The sequence below is a fragment of the Chaetodon trifascialis genome, chromosome 18 (assembly GCF_039877785.1).
Source record: "Chaetodon trifascialis isolate fChaTrf1 chromosome 18, fChaTrf1.hap1, whole genome shotgun sequence".
Lineage (NCBI taxonomy): Eukaryota > Metazoa > Chordata > Actinopteri > Chaetodontiformes > Chaetodontidae > Chaetodon > Chaetodon trifascialis.
This window is the reverse complement of record NC_092073.1, coordinates 4,752,501-4,769,004: the sequence shown is the minus strand read 5'-3', so window position 1 is coordinate 4,769,004 and position 16,504 is coordinate 4,752,501. Positions and strand designations below refer to the sequence as shown.

At 44.7% G+C, this 16,504-nt stretch overlaps 1 protein-coding gene across 1 annotated transcript in view; it reads left to right on the top strand.

Annotated features, from left to right (window-relative positions):
- The first annotated feature begins 7,092 nt into the window (after positions 1-7,092).
- Positions 7,093-16,504, top strand: part of vopp1b (VOPP1 WW domain binding protein b) — a 37,870-nt gene continuing 28,458 nt past the window's right edge. Inside the window, exon 1 of the mRNA XM_070986191.1 lies at positions 7,093-7,454. Within this exon, the coding sequence (XP_070842292.1) occupies positions 7,404-7,454 (51 nt within the window). The 5' untranslated portion in view covers positions 7,093-7,403. The remainder of the gene's footprint in view (positions 7,455-16,504) is intronic.

Genomic DNA, 16,504 nt, shown 5'->3' with positions numbered 1-16,504 from the left:
CTATAGCCTGTAGAAAAAGCCACCTGGGTGCTAGGTGAGAGGTGGCCTGCAGGGGGCACCATTCACACCTCTTCAATCTACAGCTACTACATAACTGGAGAAGTGTCTTCATTTTTCTGAAACCATGAAGGAAATATTGATTATCCAGCAGCAGAGTGTCCGACCCCTGTCAATGTGGGGAAGTTACCTTACCGCATGTACAAAAACACATCAAGTATCCAACACATGTACAACTTACAAAGTCAGTAATTGTTCTCAGTTATTTATGGTGGCTGTGTGTCATTCACGATGCAGCAAAGAACTGCAGCCCCTGAGACTGAAAGATAGAAATCAAACATTAACGTGAAGGCTCTGACGGAGAGTCCAAACTGTCTGAAGTGACAAAATCGTCTTCAAGGTGACATCCATCCATCAGCCTTCTGCGGCTGCGGCTGCTTCCACACCAGCATCATAAATCAGTTTCTTGCACAAATAGAGATTATGGAGATACCTGTTCGCTTACGTTTTCCATGGAGAGTGTACTCTCTGTATGCTACTTGCATCTGCGTACTTGTCTTTTTGTGTATTTTGTGTTACCCTGGTGATTGTTGTCTGTTTGAAGTGTTGTTCCTGTTCCTACATTAGGCCTGCACATCGATGTTAATCCTTCACGCTGCTGTAACTCGCTGTATGACACAGGGAAAAGCTGAGTAATGTTCTTGAATTGTGCTGCAAATCTGTGCTCCAGGGACTGGAGTGTTTACATCCTCTGATACCCTGTAATTACTACATCAGGGTTCATTTGTCTGGGGGCACGGCTGGAAACGAAACAGATGAAAGATTGAAGAGGTAAAGAATCAGAGGGCGTATCTCTCTCTCTCTCTCTCTCTCTCTCTCTCTCTCTCTCTCTCTCTCTCTCTCTCTGTTCGTGTTTGTGTTTTCTCCTTAGAACATTTTTCCTATTAGCACTAATGCTGATTCTCATGCAATCCAGTCTCTATGCCAAATGACAAGTGGCTGCAGCAGAGCAGCACAGCCACATCTAGTCAGCCCTCTTTCCCATTATGCTTCATCACAGTGCAATGAAGTGAAATACGGTGCACATTTTTACATGTGTTTTCCTTTTATGTGTGCTTTTACTGTGTCATGATTGAAGGGAAAACATACTGCATATTAACTGGCTGTGTGGCTGTCTGTCAGGGCTGCAGTCAGCTCAGATCAGTGATGATAAGCTGTGATTGGACGGTTGACTGTTTTTCATCTTGGCATGGATGCTGTTTTCTCCTTCTGAAAAAATAAAAGAGCTTCTTGCACCTCATTTTCTCCCGAACTAATGAGAGTTTTGTATTTAGTATTGACTGGTCTGTGTTTACTGTGCTGTGATTTATGTTAGCGTGGCAAGGAAAATTCATCTTACTGTCAATTCATTCAGCTATAAAACAGAAAAGGCGAAATAATTCCTTTAATACTTGTTTTTTTATTTCATTATGATGGTAAATGCATAGATACAAATAATCCATATAAATTTAACAGTGTGTCTTGTATTTCACTTTAGTTTTTGTTGCTTTTATGTTGGCATTCTTAAATTTCCACACTATTTCAGCAAACTATCCTCATTAGTAACACACATGTACGAGTGTGTATGTGTGTTCTACCAAGCACATGCATGAAACAGAGGGCTGTCATCTCGTTATTAAAGGAATACTACCTCTTAAAACACTTGTTACACAGGAAGTGTGTAGGTAAGTGTCGATGTACTCTGCATATCACGGTCCGTTTGCTGTTTGTCATCAAAAATTCTTAAAATTAAACTGACTCCTTCCTCCCTCATTAAAAAAATCGTGAATCTATGAATATGCAAATATTGAGTCCATTCTCAGTGCACTAGCACTGAAGGCTTCAGGTTTCCAGATCACACTCATGTCAGGCTCGTACTCCACTGTGATTGGCTTCAAACTGAGTTTTAAGGTGGGCGCAGAGGAATGTTTGCTCATCATTCTGCACAGAGAAGCTCTGAGTGGAGGGAGACTTTGAAATTCATTTCTGTGCTAATTTTGTCAGCGTCATCATTTTCTTTTTCCTCTGTTGGCTATATATGTGATATTTTGCAGAATCTCACAGAAAATCTGTCAATAAAATCAAAACGTCAGCATTAACACACTCCATAAAAATCATACCCACGTCTACGTTATCATTTTTACATGTAGTGAAACTCTTTGTCTTTCAGCACACATGTACCTCACCGTATACTTGTCAGCTCACTCAGTTTCCTGTTATTTAATGGACTTGACAGTTGCAAATGATGTAAAACCAATTCATCTTCAAATCATTTAGCATCCACAATTAGCATCATTCTGAACTTATGACATAATCTTAGAATGTCAGCTGCTGATGTTACAGACAGAAGTGTTCAGTGTGCTGCTCGCAAAGATGAGCCTGAAATAGAAATAGAAGGCTTTATTACAATGATAGAGAATACAAAGGAATGAGCTGCTGAACAGGCCTGGTTGATTTCTTTGCACTCTGTTAGCTGATGGCGCTAACCAGTGATATTAGATATTATGCTTTGCTCAATGCAAAGATGAGGTTAGTTTGAGGCTTGGTAGGTTGTACAGAATGCTGCTGGTGGTAGCAACACGCTAGTTAGCATGTCGTTATTCGTGGGTGCAGGTAAAGAGGAGGGTGGTCCTGGGATGCTGGAGCACACTGCTGGGCCTTCTCAGTGACATGGGCCCGCTTATGGACCACCAGTTATTGAGAGGGTGCATACCTGCACTCTTACACTCACACACACTCCATGAAAGGTTCTTGTTGGAGTTGCTAACTGGTTGCTATCGGTAAGACTATTGGAACCAGATACACAGTGATGGGATGTGCCTGTGGCATTCAGATAAAACTGCCTATAGAACCAGTTGGACCAGACACTGTAGCCTGAGCAGTGAGCAGATACAAGGTCAGCTCAAGCTGTTGATTACCTGCTGTTTGCTTGGGACTGGAGGACTTAAAGGAGCTTAAAGGTACGTTAGGTCAGAGTTAGAGAATGACGTCGCCTGTCAGAGGGCTCTGTAGATCTATGATGGCACAGCCTGACACCCACTGCAGACCAAAACATCATCTTACATGAATACTGGGCTCCCATAGGAATGCTCACCCAACTTTTGGCACATCTTAATAATAACTAAGCAATTTCAAACTAGCATAGACAAGTTAACTAGTCTGTGAATGTCACCACTAAATGCACATGCTGAGTCGATATAATTCAGTAAGTCTAAGGTCTGAAGGTCTGAAAGATGCTGCATTCAGTCCTCACATTGCGCTCCACTGGAAGCAGCAGGAATTAGTACATCTAAATCAAGGAGGAGAAAGACTGCTGCTGAAATATTCAGATAAGTATCAAACATGATAAAGTAAATGTGATCATCCTGAATTGACTAATATGAGCTCAAGGCACAGTGAGTTCAGAATTAATTACAAATGAATAAAACCGTAGCTACGCTATGTGGCGCGTAGTTCCTCCATGAAATGTTAATGATCACATGAGAGCAGTGGGCCAGGAAGTGGTTAGCCACATGTTAGGAAAAATGTTTTTATTATCTAAATGTGAATATTGACAGTTAAGGGAGGAAGAAATCAAAGCATTCCAGGAATTTGTATGGAATATTTATTCCAAAACTGCAGAAAGAAATGAATGTATAGCACAGCCTTTATAAACTTGTTTGACAATAAAATGTGCTATGATTGTATGATTGTCATGTAGATCTGATCTCCCAACTGAAAATGTCTAAACAGGCAAATATATTCTCTGAATGAGTGATCTGTGCCACACACAGTGAGGGAGGGAGGGAAGGAGACATGACAAGAAACAGGTGATATACAGAAGCTATTGATGGTGAAATAGTGTGTGTGGGAGGAAATGGAGATGTGTGCGCACCTCGATTTCTATTTTGTTAGTTTTCCCGCTGAGCTTTGAGTGGAACTTGCTCAGGTGTCATCATGTGACCTTGGTACAGACTTTCAGCCACGTGACAGCAGGTGGTCTCAGTAGACTGAGAAGGGCTCAAAGTCGTTAACACCATCTCTCAGACAGGGATTACCACCACCATGTACGTCTTTTTCCACACGGCTGCAGGTCAGATGATGACGTCTGACAAGGTTCTTTACGTTGACTGTGGACACAAAGACAAGCTCCTGAGAAAGCAAGTGAACGCTGACTTTAGAATACACACAGAGCTTTAGAGGTCTTCACAGTCTTTATGCTAAGCTAAGCTAGCCGTGTCCTGACTCCAGCTCTGCACTTAACACATAGACTGATGTTGATCTCCTCGTGCCACTCATGAAAAGAAGGCAAATGAGCAGGAATTGGGATTACCATAAAACCATAACAAAAAGCAGCAGTGGCAGCAAATGAACAAGTCTGATCATTTAGATTGTGCTTTGAAGAGGGAGCACATGCTGTGATCTGCAGCCGAGGCAGCACAGCTAACAGGTGGGCTGTGACAGACACCGGCCTTCACTCAGCGTGGCAGCGGTGTTTGAAGTGATGGAGCCCTTCATGATGGTACAGAGTAACTGTGAGCTAAATAAACTATCACCGGCTCTCTGACACGACATTATTATGAACTGTGTTTCCTTGATTTTTCAAGATGCATTTAATCCCCTCTCATCATGTCACATTCATTCATTCACTCACTCCATCAAACACACATGTACACCATGGTCTCTCCCTCAGGGGGTGCAACAAATCACAGCTGTCCATATTCCACCGTGTGCTTTTCATTACGTCTCCCTGACAGTAACATCCAGCTTTATGTTCTCCTCCTCTGTCTCCTGTCACAATCTGCTGCTCTGCAACACACACACACACACACACACACACACACACACACACACACACACACACACACACACACACACACACACACACACACACACACACACACACACACTGCTGAGGTCTCTGTGCTGCTGTCCTCCACAGAATGGAACAAATGCGACGTATAAAGGCTCATCTCCCACATAATGGGATGTTAATTGTAGGCGTCTGGTGTCAGCAGACTGCGTGACTCTGATGTCACAGCCGAGGCTTTCACACAGGTTGCAGCGCTGCTCGCCACACCCTAACGATGACACCGACAGCAGTGTTTGAACAGGTGATGGCAAACAGCAGTCCGTGGACAGCAGTTCAGCAGCAGCTGGCTGTGCTGTGTGATTCATTGTTTAGAATATTTGACTTTCTATGAAAATGCTGAGACAGACACCAGCTTCACCTTGACAGGTACGACCCACCTGTCCAAAAAAAAAGACCTCAGAATGGTCCCACGTCAATGCTTGATCGTTTTATTCTAACCAGCTGGTGCAAAGCCGATTTCTTACATCTCTGGTGACGGTTAAGCCCCCGATTAGAGGATTTACTTATCAACCGCACAATATTTTGATTTTGTGTAACATATTGCATTTTCAGTCTGAGGCCTGTCGATCAGCTGTCACACACTAAAGCACCCGGCCTCAGCCTGCTCCTCTCAGGTTATGTTAATACACAAGAGCCCCTGAGCTTGAATTTAGGCTCCCTTCAATGAATATTGAATAATTTCCACTCATTACTGTTTTTCTCCATTTTGTTAAAGGCACAACAACATTACAGGGAGTACTGGATGAACACATGTTAAAGGTCATGTCGTGTCCTTGCAAACAGACTGAAGATGCTGGAGAAATGCATATTTGAGACACATCACATTTCCATTCATTCAATCAACCAATTCAATTAGTTGAATTGTTGACTCAACATTCAAAAATAAGACTAATGATGAGGCAGTTTGGGTCCAGAAGTTAACCCAATGAATACACAATATGAATAAAGGAGGAAAAGACTCAGTCCTCCCAATACACTGTTATTCCAACAGACTTTTTCATGTCGCAGCAGGAAAAGCTCAGGTCTAAATAATAAATGAATGATGGCTGAATTCCATTTAGCTGCTTCAATTTCAGGATCCTGCCATCGTGCACGCAGCCTGGCTGGGACACTTGAATAGCACAGAGACTCCATGATGTCATTAACGCCTGGGCTTAGAGACTCATCACACTCCACTGGACCAACAGAAATCAGACTGTGATCGCTCTGGAGTGTTTCTGACTCTCAGGGAAACGAACCCGTCATTTTTCAGCTGTTTTCTGCATAATGATTGTTTGTGGGACAGCGTGTGTCAGACGACCTTCAATCCAAACTGCAGCCATGACACCCAGCAGTGCTGCTGCGGCGGTGATTCAGACAGCATGCTTCCCGCGCTGTCCGACCAACCCGTCAAAATGTCCGCGCTGCAGATCTTGCTGTGTCTCCTGTCAGCACCTGTCCAACTGTCTCCTCTGTCTCAGCTGCCTGGGTGAGCTCAGGTGCTGTCCATGGTGCTGAATCTGAAACGCCTCACTTGACTGCCACAACCGGCATATTATGTAAATGAAGCCCTTCAGAAGTGCACAGTCTGGTTGGACCATGACAGATTTTTAGACTATAAAGAAAACAGTGCAGAGCCTGAATAACAAACTGCTGCCATTGAAGTATTTGTAGTAAGATAATTTAATGAGTGATCTGATTTTATTCTGTCTTGCTGTTCACCAGCTCATCTCACTTAGCTTTTCCACATTAGGCTTCCTAAAGGCAAAGTTAACAGACCGAGGTAGTGTTTTCTACTCCCATGCAATTCAAAGATGCTTCAGTGCAGGAAAAGACTGGACCTGGACCCCACAGACGCAGAAAAAAGAGAATACTAAGTCAGGACACACAGAGTGCAGGTCTTCAGTGTGTTCGCTGGAATTATTGACCGTTAAGTGTGTGTTAGACTAATTATTGTTCTCATACAACAAAGGAGAGGTGCTGTACAACTGAAGGCATCTGAGTAAGTGTTAGTACACCACTTCAACTTCAAAATGAAGGGGACAGTGGGACAACTGTCAACTGTCCTGAACACAACAGAGCAGGTCATCCTTCTCACAGAGGACACTGGGATTGTGTGAAAAAGGAGAAGACACAATATGACATCAGCAAATAGTCAAGCAAAGGAAAACTGTGATATATGTTATTATAGCTGTTTTAAATATACAAAAATATGCTAAAAATATGCGATGTGTGTGTTTGTGTGTGTGTGCGCGCGCGCACGTAGGGCGGGGGGCCGGGAAAGGGGCGTGGAATAAGCGGAACATCACAGGCTGATGCAGCTTCCCACCATGCCATCAGTCTCCGTCTGTGGACCGTCTGACCGTCACCCGGGGCGCCTCCGTCCGTCCTGTCAGCCGAAGGACTCCGTGTCGGAGCCGGATCAGATCCGTGGGTGCCTCCAGTAGCGGGATGAAAGCGACATAGTGAAAAAGGAGCATCTCCTCCTCGTCTTTCTCTCAGAAGCGGAGCTTGGTTTCACCTCCCGGGCGGAGATATGAGGAATTCACTGGCCGATGTCGCCCTGACATTCTGGCTCTTTCTAGAGGTAAGCGACGCCCGCTGTCATTGTGGCTCAGCTAAAGCTTTCTCACACACAGACGTGTGGTTGGCAGGATCATGTTGCCCTCTGACTGCTTTCACCATGTGGACAGAAAGTGGCTTTGTTGCGGGCTCGTCGGTGTGTCAGCAGGCTGCCTGTGATCTGCCTCCAATATGTGCCGCTCGGCATTGTTTTGAGAGCCTCGTTCGCAAAATTCAATTCAAAATGAACGCGATTCAGTATTCCTCCGCTAAACGCCAAGATTACACACGCCGTCGAGGACAAACTGGGATGTTTATCAGATATATAGCATCTTTTGGTAACTTCGGCATGCAAGTGGCCCACCGGGAAACACTAAATATCAGAAAAATCTTAACTTTTTGCTTGACTGGCGCTGTTTTCTACCACCGTCTCGATGGTGCCTTACAGAACATGAGAGCAGAGGAGGAATATCAGTGCTGGTGATATTATGTGCTCCCTGAAGAGAGCAGGGGAGACTACAACAGACCTTTTTAGAGGATTAAAGCACAACACATTGTCTGCTGGGATGTTCTGTGCAAACACTGACTCCAGGTAGGCTCCCGGGCTACCTGTGATCTGTCATCCTTTGTCCTTGTTGCCAGACCCCCATAACTACTCACTAGGTTACTGGGCCTGTAGGACACACACACGCACGCACGCACGCACGCACACACACACACACACACACACACACACACACACACACACACACACACACACACACGCACACGCGCGCGCGCGTACACGCACACACACACACACACACACACACAAACACGTCGGCAGTGATGTTGATTTTTTCTTTGTCTCATGTTTTCCTCTCTGTCATGTGATGAAGAGTTGGCACCTGGCTCAGGGGTTTCATACCTTGATACATTTGCAGTTTTTGTGAAGGTGCCACTGAAGCGCTCCTCTTGTCTTTGCCTTTGAACACATACACTGGTGTCACGAGTGTCCTTTTCATTGGTTGTTTAAGGACCATTTGAGGACAGTGTTTTTAATGACAATGAGCTCTAATTCTGCTTCTCAGGGCTCTGAAGGTAGCACGACGTGGTCTCGATCCCCGCTCCTCCTGCCAGTCCAGCCCCGCTGACACTCATGTCTGTCCATGTATTATTAACTCCCATCATTATTATTTTATCTCGTTCAGCTGACTTTTTGAGCACATCCATTTTGAATGCGAGCAGGCGGCCTAGTGGGAATCGAGCCCTCAGACCATGTGGTGTTACCGCTGTGCTCACTTTGATGGGAGCCTCTGACGTCCTGCTCGTTCGGGTCCACACTGCTTCTGTTGTCTTCCATTTTCAAACCAAGTCATCATATGCTTCTCATGGAGGACACTGGAACTCCTCCATGAAAGCAGGATATTGTGTGAATTTAGCTTCACGTCTGACTAACAGTTCAGGTTTTGAGTCTCAGGTCTGCCGTGATTCTCATTTCTACTCACTGTCAGTCTCTTTGGCCTCTGGCAGACTTTGATTTCTATCTGGCTAACTTCTGTAAAACTGTCAGAGATGAGAGAGACAGATTGTCCATTCGTCATGTGGAATCGTGTCTATTGTGCAGGCGTGGCAGATTCAGATCCACCTCATTATAATTAAGCATCCAGAGATTCGTGCTCCTGATGGATGACCTATGTGCCAAAACACTTTGCATACTGGATTAAGAGGACTGATGGGCAGACTCATGGAGGCTTTCCTCATCCACTGATTTTGGCTTAACAGCGATATGAGGGCCAGTGACATGTGCTCCAGCCATGAGGGATTAGTTGTAGTTAAGGAGAGAGCTGATGGATGCTTAAAGCCTCTGTGCATGAACACACTCCACACACACTTAGAGGAGTTTTATTGCAAACACGCAAATATGATACACACAGTCAGTTACTCACTGTGCATCCTTGAGCTTTAACAAACATGTTCACTGCTCTTTATTCCCCGTAAAGCATTCCCAGATTTGAAGTATTTTAAATCCACCATTGGTTCTGTCCATGTTTGTGTGTCCGTGACAGACAAAATGTTGACCCGCTCGTGGAGAAACAGCTCCATGCCGCTGCTGGAGGTCAGAGACTCCACAGGGAACCTTTGAAATCATACCTGCAGCATCAGCGACGCGAGCCACGCCGAGACGACGGCTCTGCTCTGCAGCTGAAGAGCAGCGGGTGCAGATCACGTGACCATGTGACGAAAGCTCGTCTGACCTTCTGCTGGATGGCCATGTAAGAGGCGGGATCTCAGTGCAGAGCGGCCTTTTACTTACGATACGTTTTCTCCAAAGAAGACTTTGAGCGATGTATGCTCTCATTTGTGACGTATTCACAGTGAAAGCTCCGTGTTCATGGCCGGTTGCTCACTAGAGGGTCCTGCTGGTATGAGCGGTGGATAGAGCTGGTCTGATCCTGTGAACCTCCCACATTGTTCCCCAGCTTCACCTGATTCGCTGCTGCCGACGTCACACTAAAACCTTGCATATGACCGTTCCCACATGAGACAGGCATGTGCTGGACTTCTCCTTCTTTAGGTCTAAAAGCTAATATGACAAACTCTCTGTGTCCTAAGAATGCCTGAGCTGTCTCCCAGGGGAGCCAAGGTCATAGCAGATATCACCTAAAGGAGTCCTCGTTATGTGTAGGTGAGTGGAGAATCACAGCACTCGGTCATGTAGTGAATCTGAAAGAGTTAAGTACTCCCCACCCTCAGCGTTGGGAGCCATTGCACAGACTCTCATGTCTGCTCATCTCCATTCTCCTCCATCAAGCTTCAATAAATGCTCGAGCGGAAGACGTCCAGGCCTCCTGAACCTTCCTCAGTCACAAGCTAACAGCTGCCAAGATTTCTCTCACATTAACGGGCCAGCTGTGCGTGGTGACAGCTGCTCACGGGGAGTGAACCTCGCCAGCGCCGCACAGCCGGTAAAACCGTGCTTCATCTTTGTTCTGGTGTTCACCGGCAGGTCTAATGAGGTGCAGTGTTGATATGCAGACAGGTGCTTAAAGGCGTGTTTATGTGGAGGGGTGGAAATTAGGCGTGTGTGTGAGATTTGTGAAACACACAGAAATCTGATGAAAGAAATGAGTGGGTATATTTCTGTGTTAGCTCCTGGTGTCACAGTGGCAGCATGTCTGTCCGCAGTTATTCCAGATTTGGAGGATAATTGGCAACAAATGTTAGTGTTTCAAGACAGGCATATGCACTATGGAGAATACTTTGTTCCATTAAATCAGAGCTTTGAAACCTCTGAAAACTGAATTAGTCCATATCGGCACAGAGCTGCATTCAGTGGAATTTGCAAGAAGTTCAAGGCACCACAGTTTATTTATACAGCAGCGTTCAAGAACAGACGTCACAAAGTGCTTCACAGAAGAAAAAACTAAGAAGAGACAGAGCAACAGAGCTGAAAACAAGAGGCAGAAGTATCCTGATAATCTAATATATCATAATAATCATCTAAAACTGTTAACTGCTGGATTTTAGTCACTGTTGCATTTTAAAATCAAACTTTCATCATGAAATAGAAAGTGACTCATGAAAACAGTCTGCAGTGATCATTTCCTCAACATGAGTAATAATAATGAATGTTTGCATACACGTGTTGTGTTGGCTGTGTGATTACAACGTGTTCATATGAGGCGTCTGCTTGTTTGGTGTTTGAATTTAGCTCATTTTCACGGTGAAACTTTGAGAACTGAGCCAAAACATTTAGAAAACGTGGTTAAAATACGACATTTTGGCACAGCTGTTCACGTAGAGTTTGAGCTCAGGGCGACGTCCATGTTCACGCGTCCCCTCGGTGCAGGTGAGGACACTCAGGCTCAGCTGCTCGGGCTCACCTTTCATTACTCTGTGTCGCACTCAGCGTCAGCCTCCGCTAACGTTACGAGGAGAAGATGCATCAGGCGCATTACGGCTTTTATAGTTCAGCAGCTTATTCTGCAGTCTAATGCATGGAGGTAGAGGGGATAAGACTGCCACACACGCACACGCACACACACTCAGGACTTGAGTTAGTGTTTTAGCGTCTTCCTCTGTTCACTGTAGTATTACTATCTACGGTCCATCATAGCTATGGGGAGCAAGCATCCATGAGTCAGTGCTGTAGGAACATGATAACAGCAGTGTTATAGAGCGGGTGTGTGAGTTTCTTAATTCTGTGGAAAACACTTTTCATTTTAAGCATTAGTGACTGGAACGCCATCTTTTTACTGTCTGTCTGTGGGAACGCAGTGAGGGTGAGCAATGTGAGGGAAATATCGATATTTGTGATCAGTATTGTGGTTCAGATTGTGATGATTTTCTGTAGATTAAAGACACACGAAGCCTAATGACAGTTGTGTCCGTACGTACGAGTCAGACGAACGATGCCCTCCTCATTGTGGACAAATGTGTATATTGACTTGAATGAAAGTGGGTTGTTGAGGCGTGAGGGGCCCTCTGTTGTCTGGCTTCACGCGCTGAGCTTTGACTCCAGCTACAGGAGACTCTTACAGCTGAATGAGGAAAGCAAACACTCTCCATCCAGCAGCAAACGTTGGACAAACGTTTGAATCCAGACGTTTAAACTCAGCGTAAATGCTGAATGTACACTCTTTCCTGTTTTTCAAAACCACGATAAAACATCGTCTTCACTGGGTTGTGTGTAGAAAAAGTGGCATCAGTGAGCTGCAGGTGGCTCACCTGGTGCAACGTGCCTCATGTGTCGCTCTGTCCTGGTGATGTGATGTGAGGTGTGTGTCACTCGCTGTGTACTTCACTCTTGATTGTTGGTGGTGTTGGGGGCACTTTGTTGGTCAATATCTGTCTTTAATTGTCATGTCTCGCCTGTCGTGGTTGTACCTGTCTGACAGATTCAAGTTCAGTTAAGTCAGAGCTCAAACGTGGACTCCTCATTGGCTGCTGATCACTCATGAATCACATGGTTTTATTGGTTCTTTTTACACACAGGTGCTTGTAGTAGATGTAGGCTGGATCAGGAGGAAGCACTGTGGACTAAGGCTACGTTTACACTTAGGGAAAACACTGTTTTCATGCGGTTTGGCCTCTCGTTTACACGCAAACGGAAACGTCACAACATGTGACTGAATACTTAACGTCATGTGAGCGACCTTGTTTACACTGTGCCCATAGGTTTGGCATAGTTATGATGTGCTCGACGGCAGATTTATCCGGGTTCATGTTAACTACAACAGTTGTTGTTGGTCATGTGGTGTTGTTGTTGTTGTTGCACTTATTTTCAGACTGTGTTACTTCATTTGAGACAGTGTAAAGATAATTAAAATAAGTAGACACTAATGCATAGAAAATGTGTGATGATAACGTCTTAACCTCGCTGAGTGTGGATCTGGCTTCGAGGCCTGTGTGGTCGGAGCGCATTAACTCAGCCACCACCAGCTCTGCTGATCAAAGTCGACTAGTTCCAGCTGAGTAAACGCTGCAGCTGCTGAAATCTGTGGTCACTGACTAAACGCTGGACTTCACAGCTTGGATGTAAGCTACAGTTCAACTGTGGCTCTTGTTATTTGAAAATTGCATTAAATTAAAATTGCAATGTTTTTGTAATTCCATTTACTGTTGTTTCTGCAACATGGCTGCTTTTGGTGGGTGTGAACTTCCTGTAGAGGTTTGACTCCATCCTTCATAATCTGTGTATTTACAGAATGAGCTAATGTATATAAGACTTGAATGCATCAGGTTGAGTCAAGCAGAAAAAGTGGAAACATTCCCATGGAAACACTTTCCAGACATTGATTTGGTGTTGTGTGTGTGTGTGTTGGTGGTGTGTGTGTGTGTGCTGCTAGCTTGAAACAATGCAGTCCTCACTCAGAACAGTCCAATATCAGCTGAACTGAGAGTAATCTCGTGTTGAGCTTCCCGTCTGTTTGACAGGCTGAATCAGGTTAAAGTGACCCGTGATGACAGCCTCTGGTTGTTGTCAGGAACGTGTTATTTACTGCACAGGTCGGCAACAATCACCGACTGGAAAATGATAATTATGGTCATTTTAATGAGACGTGGAATCAGCCTGGCGCTCGCTGAGCAAACCCTGCAGGTCGAACAGGTGGATGCTGCCAGAGACAGTTTGGAATTTTCTCCATTTGAATGACTTCTGAGCGTCTGTGTTTGGAGAGCATGGTGCAGTTACATGAAGTGAGGTGAGCACGGGGAGAACATGCAGACTCCACACAGAAAGGCCCCTTTCCTCGAGCAGCAGGCACTGAAGGCATGGCGGCGTGTTCCTGTTCCTTCTCCCTGCCGGTGCTTTCTTCTCAACGTGTTACCATCATCTCCTTGACTTAGCCTCTGCACCACCTGCTCTGTCCACCTTACACCCTCTGAATGTTCCCCACCCTCGTTTTATGCTTCTTTTTTTTTCTTCATCACGGACTGTGATGTTGATTTGACCCGTTCAGGCCACCGTATCCCTCCTGGTGCAGAGCAGGCTTGTTGTGTGCAGTCATCCGGTTAATAAACAGTCCACTAACAGGCCTGAAAGGATGTCCTTCCTTTCTTTTCCTATAATTATCCTGTGATCGCATTATCGCACAGCCATAAGCTCGAGGTTTGTCCGGCTCCTTGTCTCCTCTCCTCTGCGGCTTTCAAATTGAATAACAATACCCGACGTCATGATATTCTAATGTTGTATTACATGATTTGATTTTCTTCGAGTCTCATTTCAGAGCAGAAGTGACCCAGCAAAGAGAAATGCTACGACAACCTCATGACTTTAAAAGATTCCAGATCTTCATCTGTCAGTGTGACACTGATGGATTGTTGACGTGAAATCAGAAATCTGGATTTTGTTCCAGAAATGAAAAACAAAACACTTTTTTTTTGGTCAGAACTCAAGAATTCATCCGTTCATTCAGACAAAGTTTCACACAAATGTCTCACAGGACAAAATGATGAAGGGATGATGTTTTATATCCGAAAGGTCGAAGGTCAACTTGATCATATTCTGGCCCTCATGTTCTGCACCTGGCCTGCAGTGCTTTGATTTTTTGGGAAATGGGGATCTATTATGGTTTGTAATAATAATGCTTAACCGGATCTCTATGGCAACATTAGCCTGCCTTGTGATTGGCTCTGACGGGAACTTCATCAGAGCAGTTCTTCCCTCGCACGTCTCGGACAGATAAGCTCTCGTTTTATTCTGTGCAGCTGTCTGCAGCAGCTCTGTGCACGCTCGTGTTTCAGCTGCGTCTCACGTGCGGAACTGCAACCTAAAGCCTTTATTTACACTTCAACTCTGTTTGTTCTTAACATGCACAGAACCTCGAGGCTGACGCTCAATGCAGTGTCTCACACACGCACGCACGCACGCACGCACGCACGCACGCACGCACGCACGCCTCTTTTGCACCAAGTTTGCTGGAAGCTGGAGCTATACCGATGGCCTACATTTCCCATCATGCTGTGCTGGACTGATTTGTTTGTGAGCTTGCAGAACAGCTAAATGCAGGTGTTGCTCTGTAATGTCAGTGTTTGTGCTGGTTTGAACATGGTGGGTTATGTTGTGAAAAGGCGTTTTTGTGCTGGTTTGTAGTTTAAACTATTAGTCAGGTGGCTGGTGTGTTTCTCGACACCAGCTTTTTTAATAAAAGAGGTTTCGAGTGCTTGTTCTCAGTAAAAGGTTGACATTGGTAACACTTCATATAAATATAACCAAAATCCTCTTACTGATGTGTTACCTTGTGTCATCGCCAGGGAAAGGTAATACTTACTGTAACACTTCAGCTTTGTAATGCATTAGCACCAGTACTATAAGCATGTTTATGTGAGACACACATACACAGCAGGTAGTTTACATATTTAGTCATATACAGTGAAATTCATGTATGGGATTGTTCTGTATGGAGAAACATTGCATTAACACATTGCATTAATTAAGAACATTTATAACACTTAACACAGCTCATATGTGGAGCTTCAGGTGATTGTTGTTGCACCATGTGATGAAGCTCTCTGTCAGTCCTCTGTCCTCCTCTGGAAATACAGTCTCTAAGTGAAGACAGCATGTTTCTACCTGGACATCATTCAGTGTCAGTGAGTCATACTTGTCAATATAGTGATAACTTCCACTTTAGTTTGCCTGATATAGCATTTAACAAACACCTTTCCCTCCAGCCTCACCTGTTCCATGTCAGGTGTGCTCTCAGTTTGTCATCTTCATAAAGTGAGGCCAGTCGTTGGTGCTGGGAGGTCAGAACTTTGCACACGGTCTTTAGATTACAGCTCAGAATTTGGAAAGATGACAGAAAAGGCGTGTGTGGATATGAACAGGAGAGAAACAGTCAGTGTCAGCGGGAACGGTAATTTTGGATGTTGACAATTTAATATACTACAGTTCTAACACTGACAGTAACCTCTTCATAGACAGAGGGATGAATGAGTGAGGGATTGAATGGAGCAATGGTAGCAGTGACACTGTCATGACTTCATGTATTTCACTGTCTTGTTACAGTGCCATTATTGTGGTGGCAGACCCAAACTTTCACTGTCAGCGAAAACAAAGATGTTTGATGGCAGTTGGCAATCGTCCCCTCGGCAGATGAAGGTTGTTTTCTGAACGTGTGAAACACTGGTGTGAAAGCGGCTGACACAGGCTCTGGGGAAAATAACAGTGACGTACCACTTTTGTCCAACCACGACGGTCTAGATGTGAAGGTCCAGCAGGCTAATTCAACTGATCTGCTTTACGTCTGATGGTTACAGAATCAACAAACCTTCATTCAGGATTCTTTTATTCTGATGAAAAGTGTATTTATTCGATATTCGAAGTGGATTGTCCACCAGGAAGGAGACGTACAGGCTGTTGCTCTCACCATTGACCCTGTTCTGTGGAAGATTTAAAGTGGCTCAGTGGAAACAAACCAGGGACACTTGGCTCAGGGTGAGACTGACAGTTGTGTTTCCTCTTGGCAACAGAAAGCTCCCTGCACCTCTTCTTTCTTTCTTTCTTTCTTTCTTTCTTTCTTTCTTTCTTTCTTTCTTTCTTTCTTTCTTTCTTTAACACATATATTATACACACACACACACACACAC